This window comes from Oryctolagus cuniculus, chromosome 9 (genome assembly GCF_964237555.1).
Source record: "Oryctolagus cuniculus chromosome 9, mOryCun1.1, whole genome shotgun sequence".
In the NCBI taxonomy this organism is placed as follows: Eukaryota; Metazoa; Chordata; class Mammalia; order Lagomorpha; family Leporidae; genus Oryctolagus; species Oryctolagus cuniculus.
Genome location: NC_091440.1, coordinates 71,607,608 through 71,625,643, shown reverse-complemented (window position 1 = coordinate 71,625,643; position 18,036 = coordinate 71,607,608). Strand labels below are relative to the sequence as shown.

The following is an 18,036-nucleotide window of genomic DNA, read 5'->3' as shown; positions in this document are numbered from 1 at the left end:
ACTGTGTATTAGAGGATGAGCACAGCTCCCTTGTCACAGGAAAGGAGCGGGAGAGGGTGGTCTGATGCCTGGAAGCTTAAGGATCTTTTCATGGGAGAGTGGGACATTCTTACCTAATCGCTTCCAGCTGCTCCCTGTGGCAGAAGGCAAAGTCAACTCTGAGAGCTAAGTAGATGGCAGGCAATGAAGCTGGAGGAGACAGGAGGCAAGCAGTGTGGTAAAGAGGAGCATGAGCTGGCCAGGGTGACACACTGGGAAGCACAGCTGCCCAGCTGAGAGTTGAAACATGATCTGTTCATCGTGGTACCAGTCTGCCTGGGTGTGACCTTGCTGTGCAGACTCAGCAGTTTGGCACATGGCTGGATCCATGCAGAGCTGGAGTGTGGCCTGGCAGGTGCAGTGAAAGGACAGGATGGCAAAGGATGTAGGTAGGATGTGGGTAGGGGGTCATAGAATCTAGGCTGGACAGAATGGTGAATGTAGGCAGGGAAATGAACAGTGGAGGGACAGAGTTGAAAGAAAGGGGCCTTTAGAGAGAGGAAGTAGGTAAATTTGGAGCAGGGAACGCTTGGGGTTACAGGCAACACAGAGGTTTGGGCAGTCAAGAGGCTCTGAGCTTTGTGAGGACCAGAACAACAGGTAGTGATCCAGACAATCTGCCAAGTTACAGGGCTTGCTGAGAGCAGGCTCACACCGAGAAGGGAAGGAAATGTGACAAGCTGCATGGGGAACAGACAGAATCATCACACCCACTTTGTGATCAGGCAGGGCATGACACAAATTCAGAGTCTGAAAACATTCGAAATCCTGCTTTGCTTTCCTCAGTAAAGAAGCTTCATTCCAGTAATGAACAACTTAAGAGAAAATAGACATGCTCAGCTCAGCTAAGGACAGGTAGAAGTTACTAAATACAATTTGAGATTGAGCTTTAAATTCTAATCATCTGTCATGTGTGGGGAGCAATCCGGACTAGACTAAGTTACTGGAATTAAGACTTATTCTATGCATCTGCTCTCCCACAATATGGCGCTGGGAGAGGAGAAAACAGCTTCTACGCAGCTGCCTCCAGTTCAGCCAATAAACTGTAGGACTTGCTCCTGATTGGAGGAGAGCAGCGTACTCGGCGTGTGGGCAGCCGAGTTGGGATTGGTGGAGGAGGACTATAAAGGAGGAGAGAGACGGCATGCACCAGGAACATCTAAGGGGAACACCTAAGGGGAACACCTGTGCAGCCCCCGAGAGAGCCGGCCGGCGGTGTGCCGCTCCCCTGCGGAAGTGGGGAAAGCAGCCAGGGGGAACCGCCCTTCCACGGAGGTGGAAGGGACAGTAGCCAACCCGGGAAGAACCAGCAGCAAACCCGGGGAGGGCCGAGCAGACGAAAGAACAGCGCAGGGTCCTGTGTCGTTCCTCCACGAAGAGGGGGAGCGACAGTCATGGACTTATCATATGATGTCCTAATATGGTTTTTAAATATAACAAATGTAATAACTAACATTTGTGGAATACTTCCTATATGCCAGGGACCATGCTAAGAACGTGATGTTTATTTCATTCCATCTCTGAGGGAGCTTCTTTCATTATTCCCATTGTTTTGATGGGGAAACTGAGATCTAAAGAGATTAAGTAAGTGGCTTTGTTTCTCAGTACTCTTAATTTTTCAGATAAGGACAATAGGCCAATTGGTACATTATGAGGAAATGACCACAAAAATGATGAAAAAGTTTATCTAGATTCTAAAAGAATTCTGAGTACATGAAGACACCAATTTGATTTTTAAAAATCTCAATACCAACCTATATTTCTCTGAATTAACATGCACGCCTTCTCCTTTGCAGAAAGATGGCTTTTTCTCGAAGTGCTGAAGTCAAAGCAGTATTTATTCTTCCCCATGTCAAACAAAGTGCAGTTAAATACGGTTCTTCTCTCTCCCAGAGGCAGGCTGTTCTCAGCCAGCTGCATGGATCTCTCCCCAGGGCGCCGGGGAGCCTCCTTGAAAACAGCGATCCCCCCTTGGACAAAGACGCAGGGCGGGGGCAGCACCATCACCTCCACTACAGACTCGCATGTGAGTTCTGGCACCACCACTAGTTTATATCCAAACTTCTGGGTCAGGTCAATGGGCCCTGTGGAGGTAATGACCGAATCTCGGCCAAGCAGTTTGAGCACCACGGTGACATATGCTTCTGGTCCCACCGGCGCACAGCCAAACTCAACCCACTGTCCCTGAGCGAGCTCTGTCCTTTTGCTGGTTCTTATCTCCAGCGGTTGTCCTGGATTCGTTCTTGTCTCAGGAAGACCATTGGTGAAGATGACGTCCACCGCGATACCAGGCTTATCCACAGGAAACAGGCACAGCGGTTCATTGGTAAAAAGGCCTACCTGGAAGGTGCTTGCTGCTGCTGTGGATGTCCTGTTCAAGTCGATGTGAAAGACAGGCCACTCCAGCTTCAGAGAGGTGCCTTTTTCCCACCAGGGGAAGGGAGTGCTGTTGTCTGTCGCTTCTGGAGCCATCACAAACCAGTAGTCCCCAGCTTCCTTGAAGTAGAAGCACTCAAACTCCAGCGTTCCCTGGGACTGGTTGGTCAGGAGGTACTTGGTGGTAACAGTCTGATTGGTGTTGGCTTCTAAAAGCAGGACAGATACATTCCTTAGTGTCCCGTTAGCCCCGTCAAGATACTGGAAATCCACAGACACGGTGTTGTTGCTCAGCGCTACATGGCCTGGCTCTCTCAAGAAGAGATACTCAGCTTCTCCAAGAACTGAAATGAAATGGTCAGAATTGGGTTTTACTGTTGAAATCTTTACTTAAAATATGCTAAACTGATCTTCTGTATATAAAGAGAATTGAAAATGAATCTTGGCCGCCACCGCGGCTCACTAGGCTAATTCTCCACCTAGCGGCGCCGGCACACCGGGTTCTAGTCCCGGTCGGGGCGCCAGATTCTTTCCCGGTTGCCCCTCTTCCAGGCCAGCTCTCTGCTGTGGCCCGGGAATGCAGTGGAGAATGGCCCAAGGGCTTGGGCCCTGCACCCTATGGGAGACCAAGAGAAGCACCTGGCTCCTGCCATCGGATCAGCGCGGTGCGCCGGCTGCAGCGTGCCAGCCGTGGCAGCCATTGGAGGGTGAACCAACGGCAAAAGGAAGACCTTTCTCTCTGTCTCTCTCACTATCCACTCTGCTTGTCAAAAAAGGAGAGGAGAGGAGAGGAGAGGAGAGGAGAGGAGAGGAGGGGAGGGGAGGGGAGGGGAGGGGAGGGGAGAGGAGAGGAGAGGAGGAAGGAAAGGAAGGAAAGGAAAGGAGGAAGGAAAGGAAAGGAAAGGAAAGGAAAGGAAAGGAAAGGAAAGGAAAGGAAAGGAAAGGAAAGGAAAGGAAAGGAAAGGAAAGGAAAGGAAAGGAAAGGAAAGGAAAGGAAAGGAAAGGAAAGGGAAAAAGAATCTTGATGTGAATGGAAGGGGAGAGGGAGTGGGAAAGGGAAGGGTTGCGGGTGGGAGGGAAGTTATGGGGGGGGGAAGCCATTGTAATCCATAAGCTGTACTTTGGAAATTTATATTCATTAAATAAAAGTTTAAAAAAAAAGAATTGGGTTTTAAAGTTGCATTTGAAGAGCACTATCTGTGACCTCAATTGAAATGGCATTTCTGACGTGAGAAGTTGGAACTGAGACAAGGATGACGGAACGTGATGTACAGGGCCTGGGAGCTGGGCATTGCACTCTTTCCTTTGTAAGTGACTCTGTTCCCTCACCATCATTCATAATTATGTTTGAAATAATTAATTAGTGATAGGCACTGAGAATTCATCGCATTCAACAATGTAATATATCTGTAATGAAAATCTACAAAGCAGGCCGGCGCCGCGGCTCACTAGGCTAATCCTCCGCCTAGCGGCGCCGGCACACCGGGTTCTAGTCCCGGTCGGGGCGCCGGATTCTGTCCCGGTTGCCCCTCTTCCAGGCCAGCCCTCTGCTGTGGCCAGGGAGTGCAGTGGAGGATGGCCCAGGTGCTTGGGCCCTGCACCCCATGGGAGACCAGGAAAAGCACCTGGCTCCTGGCTCCTGCCATCGGATCAGCGCGGTGCGCCGGCCGCAGCGCGCCGGCCGCGGCGGCCATTGGAGGGTGAACCAACGGCAAAGGAAGACCTTTCTCTCTGTCTCTCTCTCTCACTGTCCACTCTGCCTGTAAAAAAAAAAAAAAAAAAAAAAAAATCTACAAAGCTAGAACAACTGATAATTTTCAGGGTAAAAATCCAGTAACCGAGGCCAGCATCGCGGCATAGCAGGTAAAGCCTCCACCTACCATGCCAGCATCCCATATAGGTGCCAGTTTGTGTCCGGCTGCTACATTTCTGATCCAGCTCCCAGCTAACGGCCTGGGAAAAGTAGCAGAGGATGGTCCAAGTATTTGGGTCCCTGCCACCTATGTGAGACACCCAGATAAAGCTCTTGGCTTCAGCCTGGCCCAAGCCCTGGCCATTACAGCCATCTGGAGAGTGAACCAGCAGATGGAAACACTCTCTCTCTCTGTAACTCTTTCAAATAAATAATAAATCTTTTTTAAAAAATCCACTATCTTCCATTTCTCATTTTAATCACATTTTGGTGTTTAGGTGTTTGGAGGCAATGGATATACAGTGATTTTTGGAGAGAAAATTTGATTTAAATGACACAACACAAACTGGTCTAGGCTATTTAAAATGTAAAACTCTAAATTTTTTTTTTTTACATTTGAGATAAGGGAGTTTTTACCAATAATGAAGCCGATATCCTCCACTTGTATGAGGCAGAAACCTTTAGATGGGTAAGAAATGTTGACATTTTACTTTGAATAGATCTCCTAAGGGAAACAGTGGACATTTATGAAATAGCTAGGCTTGTGCTTGGCTATCTTAGTGACATTACAGCAACTAGCACTGGCCTAGACAGAACAGATGACTACTAGCCTCCCAAGTATCATTCAGTTAGGATCAATCACATCTTTTCAGTTGAAGTGAATAGTGCAAAGAACCCAGACACACAAGAATCCTTGTTTCTATTTTGAACCCCATCCAAATACATATCAAAGGAAACAGAATTTGGCAATGCAACAATCAACTGGCCCATGGCTAGAGTAAGAACTATTCTAGATTTAAGGAACTACAGCGACCATTTGATTTGAAAAATAATGTGTCTAATATTTATAATTCTTATTAGATATACCTTACACTAATATAACATACATATATAGCATATATGTCCAAAGGGTTTGGTAGTCTTTAAAAACACCCTTGCTTGTGTTCAATCAATAATTATTGGACTCAGCACATGAATACATTAGCACATGTGTTTTCTTAATCACTTCAGCACTTTACCTATTTCTTATTGAAATGAGGTGAAATAAAATATAGAAAACTTAGATAAACTGATTGTTTGATCATCATTTGCTAGGAAACCATAACAGGATCAGGTTGCTTTTCTCCCAACTTAGACAAACGGCAGTTGAGAGATTCTCCCTTTTGCTTGGAGACAACTCAAGGTTGGGGAAGGTGCTGATTCTGGGGGATTCTGTGGGCTGGTTCAGAGCTGACCTGGAAGCTTTCATGACTCTGTGGCTAAAGAGACTCCAGTGGTCACCACCTCCCTGGGAAGGAGTGAAGACTGAGAACAACCTCATATTAATTTGATTCTGAAGGGGGCAGGATGATTCTGGGGTGCCTTAAGAAGTTCTATTGTGACTGTCTGAGATCATCAATGAGGCAGATCAGATTCAGATTTGATGGGGAGCCAATCAATGAGGACTCATTTCTGGCTGGAAATGGAGAACAAAGATGCAACTGATGGGTTCCAGCAGCAGACAGGAGGTGTGTACCAAAGGTAGAAGTTGCTATCTTACTCTGGAATGCTTGTTCCTACAGACAAAAATGCACTCTCACTTGGAAAACTACAGTTTGGATCCACCAAAACCTGGCTATTACCACAAAACTTCCTTTACCTTTTCCTGTCCCCTCTCCCATTTCCTTTTTTTTTTACTTTATTTGAGGAGGGGGGGAGAGAACTGGAGAGAGAGCGAGCGAGAGAGAGAGTTACTGGATAAAATGTATAGCACATGCTGTGTTCCATCTAACTGGCTGTATGAATGACATTACACAAGCCAGTATTTTATCTCTTGGATTACAATACAATTATCAGTTGCTTATCTATGAAATATTTGGAAATCATAAGAAAAGTAGTGAGGGCTCAGTAGTTCCATAAAACTCTCAGAGAAATGAACTTGATTTTTAGTTGAAAAACTATGAATAGAACTAACCTTAAACACACCCTGTATGCTTACACATTCAAGATGCTTCATTCTTGATTTTATCATAACAACCTTGTGATATTAGTATCACTAAGGACTAAGAGATTTGTCCAAGAGCACACAAACAGCAACAACTGCAATTCAGATTGGTTCCAAACACGCTAGCAGTAAAACTTCCTTGTCAAGTGAAATTGAATGTAGAACCCCATTATTCAAAACATTAGTGGTGTGTGTGTGTGTGTGATTGATAATAGTGAACTATTAGGAAATCAATTAAAAAAGAACTTTGGGCAAAATGCCTGTCTCTAGTTTGTTAAAATGGGAGTGAGTTTCTTAAAATTTTTTTAAGAGTTAAAAAGAGTAGGGCCAACGTTGTGGGGTAAGACACAGCCTGCTATGCTGGTATTCCACATGGGCACCAGTGCAAGTCCCAGTTGCTCCACTTCCAATCCAGCTCCCTGCTAACATGCTTAGGAAAGCAGCAGAAGATAGCCAAGTCTTTGGGCACCTGTACCAATGTGGGAGACCCGGATGAAGCTCTTGGCTCCTGGCTTTGACCTGGCCCAGCCCCAGCCATTGTCGCCATTTTGAGGAGTGAACCAGTTCTCCGTAACTCTCTGTGTAATTCTGCCTTTCAAATAAATAAAATAAATCTTTTTTAAAAAGTTAAAAATTATTTAAAGTGAAATTTGAATCAAACATGTAGAACCCCAGAAGCACCTTAAGGGGACCTGGGTTTGCAAGGATCACAGTTTTAAAGGCTTTGTACTGTAGACCCTACCCTGATGCCTCCTGAAGGGTCACTGGCAAAGGTGCACTTAAACTTCACACTTATGTTTCTTTATTGAAAGCCACAGCATTAGGCATACCCACAATACTCACCACAGTCACAGAGCACCACCAACAACAGATTGGAAAAATCTTTCAACATTGGTTTCATTCTGATCAGCAAAATCCCAGGTCTTTAGTCTCCTCATGTCCTTTCTCACATCCAAATTGTGATTTTTTTTTCCAACACCTGAAATTAGAACCTCAAACATGATGACTCTATTCAATGTGATTCACAAAATCATAAAATGACAAGAAGCCAAACTTCCTAAATGATGCTGAAAGGAAACCATGAAGCACATGAGTTTTCCCTGTGAACGTACAAGCCCCTCTTGTTCCATCACAGCTTACCTGTCAACAACATTCAGGTGTGCCCTACTCTGAGATTGTCTTTGCATAATACCAAAGTGTCTTGTCTTTATAGACATCCTCGAGTGAAATGCATTATTATTTGTTTAATTTTATCAAAGTTACTTGTTGGTATGGATGATACATTTGCACATTATTTAGCTGCTCAGCATTTCACATTTTTGCCAAACTTTCACTTAGTATTGTGTTTTCTGTACACCAAACCCTCCCTGCTGCCTGCCTTCTACAAATGCTGCCTTTGCACAGCCAGTGCGTTATCTGGATGGCTTCATTTTCAGACTCCTAGGACCTATATCCAAATAATCAAACTTTTGATAAAGATACCCAGAATATACCTAAATGTGAACTCCACAGGGCCCTGATTTCTCTTGTTTAGGGTAGCTGAGAAGAAAACAGATAAATAACAGTTGTCACCTTCTGTCACTCTTCCAATTCTTGTTGTAGCTAGTATGTATCTAGGATAGATTCTTCTAGCAATATTCCCAGGCCACCTGGGAAGGCAGGAAGACTGCTCGCCTGTGGTTCAAAATGATTTGTGGAAACAAACACAGAATATTGGACTACAGAATAAGATGCAAGGAATTTCAGCTCTTTTTTTCAGACTAGAGTCTACCAAATGGTGTGATATTAAACAACCAAATGAAAGCAGGTATTTGGTGCAAGGGATGCCTGAATCCCACATCAGAGTGCCTGGTTCAAGTCCCAGTTACTCTGCTTCAAATCCAGCTTCCTGCTAATGTACCCTGGGAAGGAAGCAGAAGATAGTCTAAATAGTTGGGTGCCTGCTTCTGGGTGGGAGACCCAGTCTGAATTTCCAGCTCCTGGCTTTAGCCTGGGCCAGCCCTGGCTGTTGGTGGCATCTGGGGAGTGAATCAGTGGATGGAAGATCTCTGTCTCTCTGTCTCTGTCTCTCAGCCCTTCAAATAAAATGAAAAATAATTTTTAAAAAAAGACAGCCAAATACATTTCCTCACTGTTTACAGTCTCCCTCCATTATTCAGTTAATATATTTTCAATGAGCAATTATACTGTTTCCCAGCTACATGTTACATGTCTCTACACAAGAACAGAAATTAAAAGAATTAAGAGACCTGATTGAAATAAGCCAAAATTCAATGGAAAGGAAACTATGTGTCTCTATTGACTTTCCTTTGGTCATTAAGAGTGGGTTCAGCAAAGGAAATACTGTACTTCCTGAAAGGAAAGCAGAGATTTGAAGTGCAATTATGCAGATGATTATGGATGCCCTCCATACAAATAAAAAAGAAAATCCTGTTTGGATAGCAACAGCCACAGATGTGACCCAGTCCCCCACCCCCACCCCTGCACCTGGGCTGGGAAAGCCATCCAAGGAGAACAGATGAAGCCCTCATAGAAACTATCAGCCTATCCTCTTGGGTAAGTGTGGACACTTAGGGTGGGCCACATGCTTCAAGTCACTGATACGGAGAAGCAAGCTCCCAGACTGCTTGCTTCCCCTTGATAACCATATATTCTGTTTTAAGGGTTTTTTTCTTTTCAATTTGAGAGACAGAGTTCCCATCCACTGGTCCACACCCCGGTTGCCTGAAATGGCTGGGACTGGGTGGGAGCCAGGAACACAATCCAGATCTCCCACAAGGGTGGCAGGAACCCAACTACTTGAGCTATCACCACTGCTTCCAAGTGCCTGCACTGGTGGGAAGCTGGAGGTAGGAGCCAGAGCCGGGAATTGAACCCAGCACTCTGGTGTGGGAGGCAGGCATTTCACCACGAGGCTAAATTCCCACTCTAATAGAGAAATATAAATATAAGCCCCTAATCACAACTAATTTTGTGATTTTAACCTACTCCTCATGAAAATAATCACTAAAATAGAATTGTGTAGTCATCTATATTTGGAACTGAATGGAAACAGAATTATAAAATAACCCAGACCACCTTGTCAATCAGTTATCAATTATGATAATTATAATATCATGATCTTAACATGCCTCTTTAATTCTTTTTCTATCTAGCTTGCATGTTTTATTTCAACACATTGTTCCCAACACTATGACTGGGTATGTCCGATGTTCCACAGAGAATCATTTGAAGAAATAAGAACTTCGGAAGGTCTTTTACACACTTAAATGCACCTGTATACAGAATTCATATACAAAAGTGTCTACAAACAAATTTTAAACGTATGGGCTGAGAAGGTGGAGAGAAGTTGTGGATACGCATGCTCCTTAGCTTACAGTGTGTTACCTCCCAATAAACCCATCCCAAGCTGAAAATATCCTAAGTTGAAAATGCATTTAATATACCTACCAAACCTCACATCCTAGTCTGTCTTAAATGTGTTCAAAACACTCCCATTAGCCTACAGTTAGGCAATATTATCTGACCCAAAGCCTATTTTATAGTAAACTGCAGAATAGATGGTGTAATTTATTGAATACTATACTGAAAGTGAAGATCAGCAGCACTCCATGCCTACGCTTTCACATCATCGTGAGGTGGAAGAATCGTCCGCGACCCCTTGGTTGTACCCTAGTGGCTAAACACATCACCCAACCTCAGATTCCAAGATGTTGATGAAACCGGCAAAGGTAAATGCTGCGGTACCCCCTGTCCCAGCCGCAGAAAAAAAGGAAAATGAACCACTCTAAAGTCCGCGGGCCCCGCGACTCGTCAAAGAATAAAAGGGAAAACAAAAAGCAGCACAGTAACTTTGTTCTTTCTGACAAACAGACCGACGCTCGTGTGGATCTCAGAATACTGAGAAGGGGGAATCCGCGATTGCAACTCAGCGCGCGTCCCTGCCTCCCGGGCCAGCCTGCCCTGCGCCGCCGCAGGTTCACGGCCGCAACTCCGGTCCCAGTGCTCCGCACGCAGATCGCGTCTCACACCGCTCGGATCCCAGAGTGACACTTTCAACACAGAACGGACTTACTCGCCGGCGCCTGGTATCCAAAGCCGCAGGTGTTCACGGTCCCTGCAATTCGGCTCAGCCCCGCGGCGACACCTGCGCCCGGGACAGAGGGGACGCAGCGGCGCGGACACCTCTTCAAGGCGAGTCCCCTGCGCTCTCGGGCTGCGGGCAGGGGAGGTGGCGGAGCCCGGGGGCCGCGCCCGCGCCCGCGCCCCTCGGAGGGCTCTTCTTACCTCTTGGAACTGTCGGGCTCCGCGGCCAGGCGCGAAGTGACAGGGCGCACCGGAGGCCTCAGGGCCCGCGAGGCAGCACGCCCAGCATCCCGCGCCCGCGGACTGCGCGCCGGGCCCCGCCCGAGCCCGCCCTTGCCCTTGCCCTCGCCGGCGCGGGGAGGGCGGGGGTCATTCCGGACCTGGCGGGCCCGCCCTCGCCCCTTCTGGGCAGCGCATCCTTTCCTGCCCGCCCCCAGCTCGCCCGCCCGCGCCGGACAGGAAGCCGGCAGGAAACGCGCGCGGCCGGCGGGGGCACCCGGGCCGGCTGCCGGGACCCGGGGGTGCGGGGCGGGCCGGCGGCCTCCCGCACGCCCAGTTCCAGCGCTGCTTCCAGGGTCACTTTTCCTCTGCGGGGCTACACAAAGAAGTCATTGAGGTGGCATCAAGTGTGGGCTGTAACCTTGCTTCCCAAAAAACGCCATGGGAGTTTCACTAGAACACAGATACAGACACAATGTGTATCGTTTTTCTTCCCCTGGCGCCAGAATCGGTTCATTAAATAAAAAACACGCGAACATTTAAAGTGTGAGTTGTCTTTTTCTCAGAACGTGGGAGGAACGAGTTCCACCTTGTTCAACAGTCTGTGCTTGTCGCAGGAAGGTGCCATCGGGTTCACCTAGGCTTGCATGCAAAATATAGCGAAGACGTCGCCCGATTACAGCAGTGGAGATCAGAGCCCCGCGGGCCTCCGGAAGCCGTGGTCGGGCCCCAGAGCATTTTCGGAGGGTGGTATACATTCTATCGGTTGGAGTGTGACAGTGCTTTACTCCAGCGATTTCTAAAATTCAGGGAGATCAGTGCGTTTCACTGTGAATTTTACTGTAAAAAAAAAAATCATTTAACAATATGCCATTTGCAGCTGCCTTGAACCTGTCGCTTTATCTTTTAGAAGGTAGCCCAAGCGGTTGCTTGTGTATTATCAGAGGCACCTGTTTTCTAGGTACTCAACTTGTTAAGTAGTAACTGATTAAATCCATTTGGTGTTTCAAAGAAAGCTTTAAGGTTATTACCCCATTTCATTGCCAGGACAATTATCTGGAACTATCCATTCATCAGCTGAATTTGGGATTTCTTTGCAAATACCTGCTTGAGGTCCCAGCATATTCAGTTTTGAAAGCCTAAAGTTCAGGGGACAGAGTGGGCTTTAGGGTCAAAGGCTCCCCCAGCTCTGTAACCTTGGGGAACTTTTTCTCCTCCACCGTTAATAGGCACATAGTAATAGTTACCCTGAAATTTTGTGGTCATGAAATTAAACAAGATGACTTGCTCTGCATTGATCTTTTGGGACACACTCTCCCCAAAATGTCTGTGGGGGTGGCAGGACCAAATCCAGTTACAGGTGGCTGTAGTCATAAACTTGGTCATCTTTTTTTTTTTTTTTTTTTTTTTTTTTTTTTTTTTTTTTTTTTTTTTATTTTTGACAGGCAGAGTGGACAGTGAGAGAGAGAGACAGAGAGAGAAAGGTCTTCCTTTGCCGCTGGTTCACCCTCCAATGGCCGCCGCTGCAGCCGGCGCACCGCGCTGATCCTGGCAGGAGCCAGGAGCCAGGTGCTTTTCCTGGTCTCCCATGGGGTGCAGGGCCCAAGCACCTGGGTCATCCTCCACTGCACTCCCTGGCCATAGCAGAGAGCTGGCCTGGAAGAGGGGCAACCGGGACAGAATCCGGCGCCCCAACCGGGACTAGAACCCGGTGTGCCGGCGCCGCAAGGTGGAGGATTAGCCTATTGAGCCACGGCGCCGGCTTGGTCATCTTTTAAATAGTAGTTTGATTAAGATGCTTGGTCATTTTTGTGTTAAGTAGAATTTTTTTTTAAAGCCAGCACATTGCATTTGGCTTTTTTTTTTTTTTTTAAAGATCCATTTATTTATTTGAAAGGTAGAGCTAGAGAGAGGCAGAGAGAGAGGAGAGAAGTCTTCCATCTGTTGGTTCACTCCCCAAATGGCCACAATGGCTGGTGCTGGACCCATCTAAAGCTAAGAGTCTGAAGCTTCTTCCAGGTCTCCTACATGGGTGCACGGCCCGAGCACTTGGGCCATCCTACTGTTTTCCTAGACCAAAGCAAAGAGCTGGATAGGAAGTACAGCAGTGGGGACTCAAACCAATGCCCATCTGGAATGCCGACACTGCAAGCAGTGGCTTTACCCGCTACACCACAGCACTCTAAGTAGAATTCTTGCCAAACTGTATTACTACTGTTTTTATTATGCATTTGATACAATTTAACTTCTTCTAAAAGAAAGCAATGTAGACGTGAAGAGAAAAACAACTTCCAAAAGAACAATGTAATGCCTTTGTCAGTACTGAACTATAACTAACCTGGCTCTCAAGATACCTTGCATTCTCCCTCTGGGTCAGATTCTGTGCCAATTTATATACTACCTCTATAAACTATGTATCCAAAAGATCTTTTATTTCCCTCAGTAATGCTCTGACATGAAAGTTCTGACTCATGACTTCGTACCAGGACACAAGGAAGAACATGAATGACCCACTTTTCCTACAGTAGTCAACGGCTTGTAGTAACAGGATCTCACGAGTGTGTAATCCAGTTGTTCAGGAGTGCCTCCCAGAGCATGGATATGCCTGGGTTCCCAGAACTCCAAGACAGAGCACAACTCATACAGGCTCTGGTTGAGGGGATCTCTTGAGAAGAAGGTAAAAGCCAGTCTTAGGTTTGCCTGTCACTCATGACACAACTCAGGAATAGCATCCCAAATCACAATCCAGCCACCATGCAACTAAGAACTTCCCATACAGTCCGACCTGGGCCAGTGAGAACTCAAAAGCATTATATGACAGTCTTTGAACTTTAAGAAACCCAATTCTCTGTTTTCTTTTGGCCTTGGAACAATAATTAGAAGAACAAAATGGTCAAGTATGTGGGACAACAAACAGTAACTCCTATGGACTTTGGAAATGGAGCTGTGTACTGGACACATTTTTCTAGAGCAGGTGGAACTGAACAAAGCCTAATTTGGGTTAATGGGGGTGGGGTGGGTAAACGTGTGGGAAGCAGTGAAAGGAAGTCTGGACAGAGAGGCAAACGTGTCCCGCAACAGGAAGGGGCACACCCCCTGCTGTTCCCTTGACCCCAGTGCCTTCCACTCTCTGACCATCTCTTGGTCCTTGTGAGCTCAGCTTACAAGGCTCCTGCTGTCCACCCCCACGACTAAAGGTTCCTTTCTCCATCTCCACAGCATGGTACCCGGAACCCTTCCATGTGCACACTTCATTCCTTCTTCAGTAAAGGTGGCTCACAAGTCTGTTTCCCCAACCATGGCAGCCTTAATTCTTAAGTGCCCCCACAAAGTCTACTTGTGTGCAAAAAGTGCTTTTTCTTTAAGATGAACTAAATGGGAGCTAAAGTAGAGCCAGATTATAAATAGGTATATACACTTGAGTTCATTTATTCAGAAAATATTCAGTGAGTGTTCACTGTATGCCAGGCCCTATTCCAGGCTCTGAGGATACATCCAACAAACCACACAAAAAATCTCTGCCCTTGTGGAATCTACACTTCAATCACAGATCAACCATAGGGATGCGATTAGCAAGAGATTCACATAAATCCAACCATAGTTATTGGTCAAAAAATAACAGAAAATAACACACATTTACATATGTGATTATGAACCTATAAAATCCTTTGGTATGCAGTTTATATTTTTATATAGTGTTCTTATTATATGCATAATGTATTCACACCTATGTATCACTCCACAGAGATACAAACAGTAAGACTGCAAAAAGAATTTCATTGGCAACTTAAGAGATTTTGAAAGTTCATTTTACATGTGCCCGAGTTAGGCACAGCCTTCAAAAACTAACCACCTTATAAGTTGTGACTCCAGTGTACTGAAATGAAACTCTGACATTGCTGGGCAAAAAGAGCATGAGAATGATGGCGAGATGAATCCACAGTCTGGTTAGATTTGCAACAGGGAACAAGCAACAGCACATTCACTTGAGTGCATGCGGTCACTCAACACTGGAAGTCACACCAAGAGTTAACAACAACAAAAAGCAGTTCATGACTCATTTCCCATTCTTTAAATATAAGTAAAATAGAACTTGATGTCATAAATATTTATAAGCAACTCTTAATTATAAAACCCTAAAAGAAAAATTCTTCACATTACACTTAGTATGACTATCATTTTCATATATTTTTCAGAGTATTAAAAACACCAAGAAAAACCATTTTAAAATTTTGCAATAATTTTATTCTATATACATTAATACCATTTAACCCTGAAAACAGTCTTCACTTATACAACATAAAAAATGTTTTCTTGACAGTAAATGGATAGAAATATTCCATTACCATAAAGCTACCAAGAGATTCATGCTCCAAAGAGCAAAGTTAGGAAAACAAATAATAATTATACCAATGATAAGCACCAAGACAGAACTTTTTTGCACTTAGGGCCTGATTGGTTATATTTAAACATAACCTCTACCAATAGAGGACCAAAATAACACCTTTATTTGGCAAAAGAAAAAGATAAAAATACACAAAGAGGTCTGGAAATCGTGAAGAATGTTCACTTTAAGAATAAGATAATGAAGTGAATCATACTTGTTAATGTGACATCTGCAAAATATACTCATATGCCACTTTTTTGCATCTTTAGTTCACTTTATACAATTCCAACTGTTCCATTTTTATGTTTCACACTAAAGCAAATGAGTATATTGAATTATGTATGTTTGCTGTAATGAATCCAAGCCATCATGGCTAGATCTAGCAGCTCCAGCAATCCTATTTGCCACTATTCCAACTGGTGAATTATTTATCTTTGTCATTTTAAAAAACTTTAGCCAGATGAGATATCGCATGTGTGTGGGGGGGTGGGTGCATGTATGCAAGTTTTCCAAAGCAGTGAGAGTAAGTAACCTGGACAGAGACAAGACAGACAAGTTTATACATCTCCAGCTAACCCCTAAAATACATGGGCAGCCAGACACCAATTACCCACAAAATAAACCTGAGGCGGCAGTGAGAGAATTAGGGGACCAGTCACCACAATGACGGATTGGTGACAGGTGTGGAAAATGAGAACTAAAGCAGGATGCCCCAGCCACAGCATCCCTGGGATGCTGGGGACATGAAGCAGCAACAGCCGTTTTCCCAACTGGGATCAGGAATTGGGATGCCGGGGGTCAGCAGCCGAGGTCCCTGGCACTTCCACAGAAGTGGAAGTGAAAACATCTTGGGGGCCCTAGAGTGTGAGCTTGGGCTCCCTCCTCCTGTTCCCAGCGGTTCTCCCAGACCAGATACTACTCCTTCCAGAGGCTTCCCTTCCACTTCCAACTTAGTCTCAGAAAGGGTGTCCCCTTCAGTCCCACGGGGTCCCTGAGTTTGAGGTAATGCACACTGCGGAGTGAGTGACACGTGAAGTCAGGCTGTCCACTCTGCACACACAAGCAGTCCAGAGGCAATGGTAACCAAGTTTTGTCATCTCAGTAACACTTTACTGAGATGATCTCCCCACACAACCGATGATGTGGAAGGCAGAGAAGAAAAAAATATTGCTGGACTACGATAGAAAGACTTAAAAACTCAGTGTTGAAATTCCTGAAGGGAAAGGAAAAGCAGGCATATGATTTTTCCCTTTCTATTTCCCATCCTTGGCTTTGAGGTAAAAGAACACCAAGGTTGCCTCTGTCCCTGTACCTGCAGAGCAGTCCTAGGGCATTCCTGAGCTGTCTGCCTCCCAAACTGGTAATCATACCTTTGGACATGCCTATACAGCTCTTCAATTCAGTTTCCAAATCCACAGCATTTTTTAAAAACAAAATGATACAGTTGCATTCTTTAAATGCCAACTCTGAAATCCGCCATTTAAAAAAAAATGAAAACCCAGCTGGAGTATAAATAAAAGTCAGATAACATTCTCCCCTTTTAAAAGGTGTTCTATTTGGTCTGCTGAAAACATGCTCATGACTGCTTCTGAAATAAGGCCCTTACAAGGAGCCCATGTGGCAATCTGCAATTAAGCTATTTTGTTCAATGTTGTCAGGTTTTTAACCTACAATATATCTATCACTTCCTTCATTAAAAACCCCCCAAAATGGGCCCAACAGACACACAGAAAGATTTCATTTATATTTCAGTGAATTTTAGTCACACCAAAATATAATCTAACCCGTCTAAACATGCAACTTCTCTTTCTCCCCCACAAGAACTAAAATTCCTTTCTTTTCAAACAGTTACAGGATCAAGTTAAAGTCTTAGGATTCTGCACAGCTACAGTATAATTTTAAATTCATGTTGGTATTCATTCTCTGTATTTTCCTAGATGTATCTTAAATAAGCTTCCTGGGCCATAGTACTCATAGAGATATTTAAAAAGTTGCATATTACATTGTGAAATTCTAATAAACTCTCAGTTTATCAGGGTTTATCCCTTAGCGTGACTTCATATAACCTCTACAGGATGCAAGTTTATGGACAAAAGGTATTTCAAACACAAAAACCTTAGCTCTGTGTCATAAATAAATTTGGGTAAAATCGCAAGCCTTCCACTGAGTCATCTCGGCAAAGATGGCCCATCTTCTCTGCAAGAAGCAACCTAGGAATACAAAGAAACAGAGACAGTTATCTGTCCACTCAGGAACACACACACAAGTGGTGATGAAGGGCGAGCACCTTACTCACCTTTCCTTGGCCAGGAGGACAGACATTCCCACGAGCTTAGCAAATTCTTCGGATGTTAGGGATCCCCTTTCTGAAACCTAACAGAGACACAAAGCAGGTAAAACAAATGTGATTGAGTCTGGAGACCTAGATACTGACCTTAGGAAGCATGTCTAGCAATAGATGCAAGAAGTAACTTATTGCATTTTCTACTAAAATCCCACAAGTAGTCACTATAGAACCAAGTCTTAATTAATATTTCATTCTACAAAAGTTGAAGGACCTAAAACAAATATAGTAGGGTCTAAAATATCAAAATGAAGCCCTCTATATTAAGCCTAAAAAGGGCTATTCACTATTCTGAAAAGGAACATGCAACAAATTCTGAGTGTGTATTATATGCTCCAGTGAAGGAAACATATATAGGTCTAAAGTGTGCAATAAAAACAGCATAATCTTGGGATTTCCATCTAGTCTAAAATGAGAACAGTAATAAATGCGAGTTATTCAAATTATGTAGGCTGACTATGGAGGTAAAGAACGGGAATGTTTCAAGTATCCTAATGAGTAATATTGGCAGTTTGGCCTGAAAATAGTTGTTTTTCACATTTTTTAATATTTATTTTATTTATTTGAAAGAGTTAGAAAGGGAGAGAGAGATCTTCCATCTACTGGTTCACTCTCCAAATGGCCACAACAGCCAGGGCTGGGCCAGGCTGAAGCCAGGAGCCAGAAGCTTCATCCAGGTCTCCCACATA

The 18,036-nt window shown here is 44.7% G+C and overlaps 2 protein-coding genes across 5 annotated transcripts in view; both read right to left on the bottom strand.

The window, feature by feature from the left end:
* The window catches only part of THSD1 (thrombospondin type 1 domain containing 1), a 29,792-nt gene extending 19,086 nt beyond the window's left edge, over positions 1-10,706 (bottom strand). Inside the window, exons 1-3 of one of the 2 annotated variants that reach the window (XM_002720742.5) lie at positions 10,387-10,706; positions 7,155-7,290; positions 1,794-2,759 (exon numbers count right to left, since the gene is read on the bottom strand). In XM_002720742.5, the coding sequence (XP_002720788.2) occupies positions 1,794-2,759; positions 7,155-7,212 (1,024 nt within the window). In that variant the 5' untranslated portion in view covers positions 7,213-7,290; positions 10,387-10,706. The remainder of the gene's footprint in view (positions 1-1,793; positions 2,760-7,154; positions 7,291-10,386) is intronic. The other variant, XM_070048915.1, reaches the window with a different exon arrangement.
* Positions 10,707-14,838: 4,132 nt separating this feature from the next.
* VPS36 (vacuolar protein sorting 36 homolog) overlaps positions 14,839-18,036 on the bottom strand; it is a 39,370-nt gene continuing 36,172 nt past the window's right edge. For all 3 annotated transcript variants that reach the window (XM_008273890.4, XM_002720741.5, XM_017350294.3), the window contains 2 exons: positions 17,300-17,376; positions 14,839-17,213 (listed from right to left, as the gene is read on the bottom strand). In XM_008273890.4, the coding sequence (XP_008272112.2) occupies positions 17,120-17,213; positions 17,300-17,376 (171 nt within the window). In that variant the 3' untranslated portion in view covers positions 14,839-17,119. The remainder of the gene's footprint in view (positions 17,214-17,299; positions 17,377-18,036) is intronic.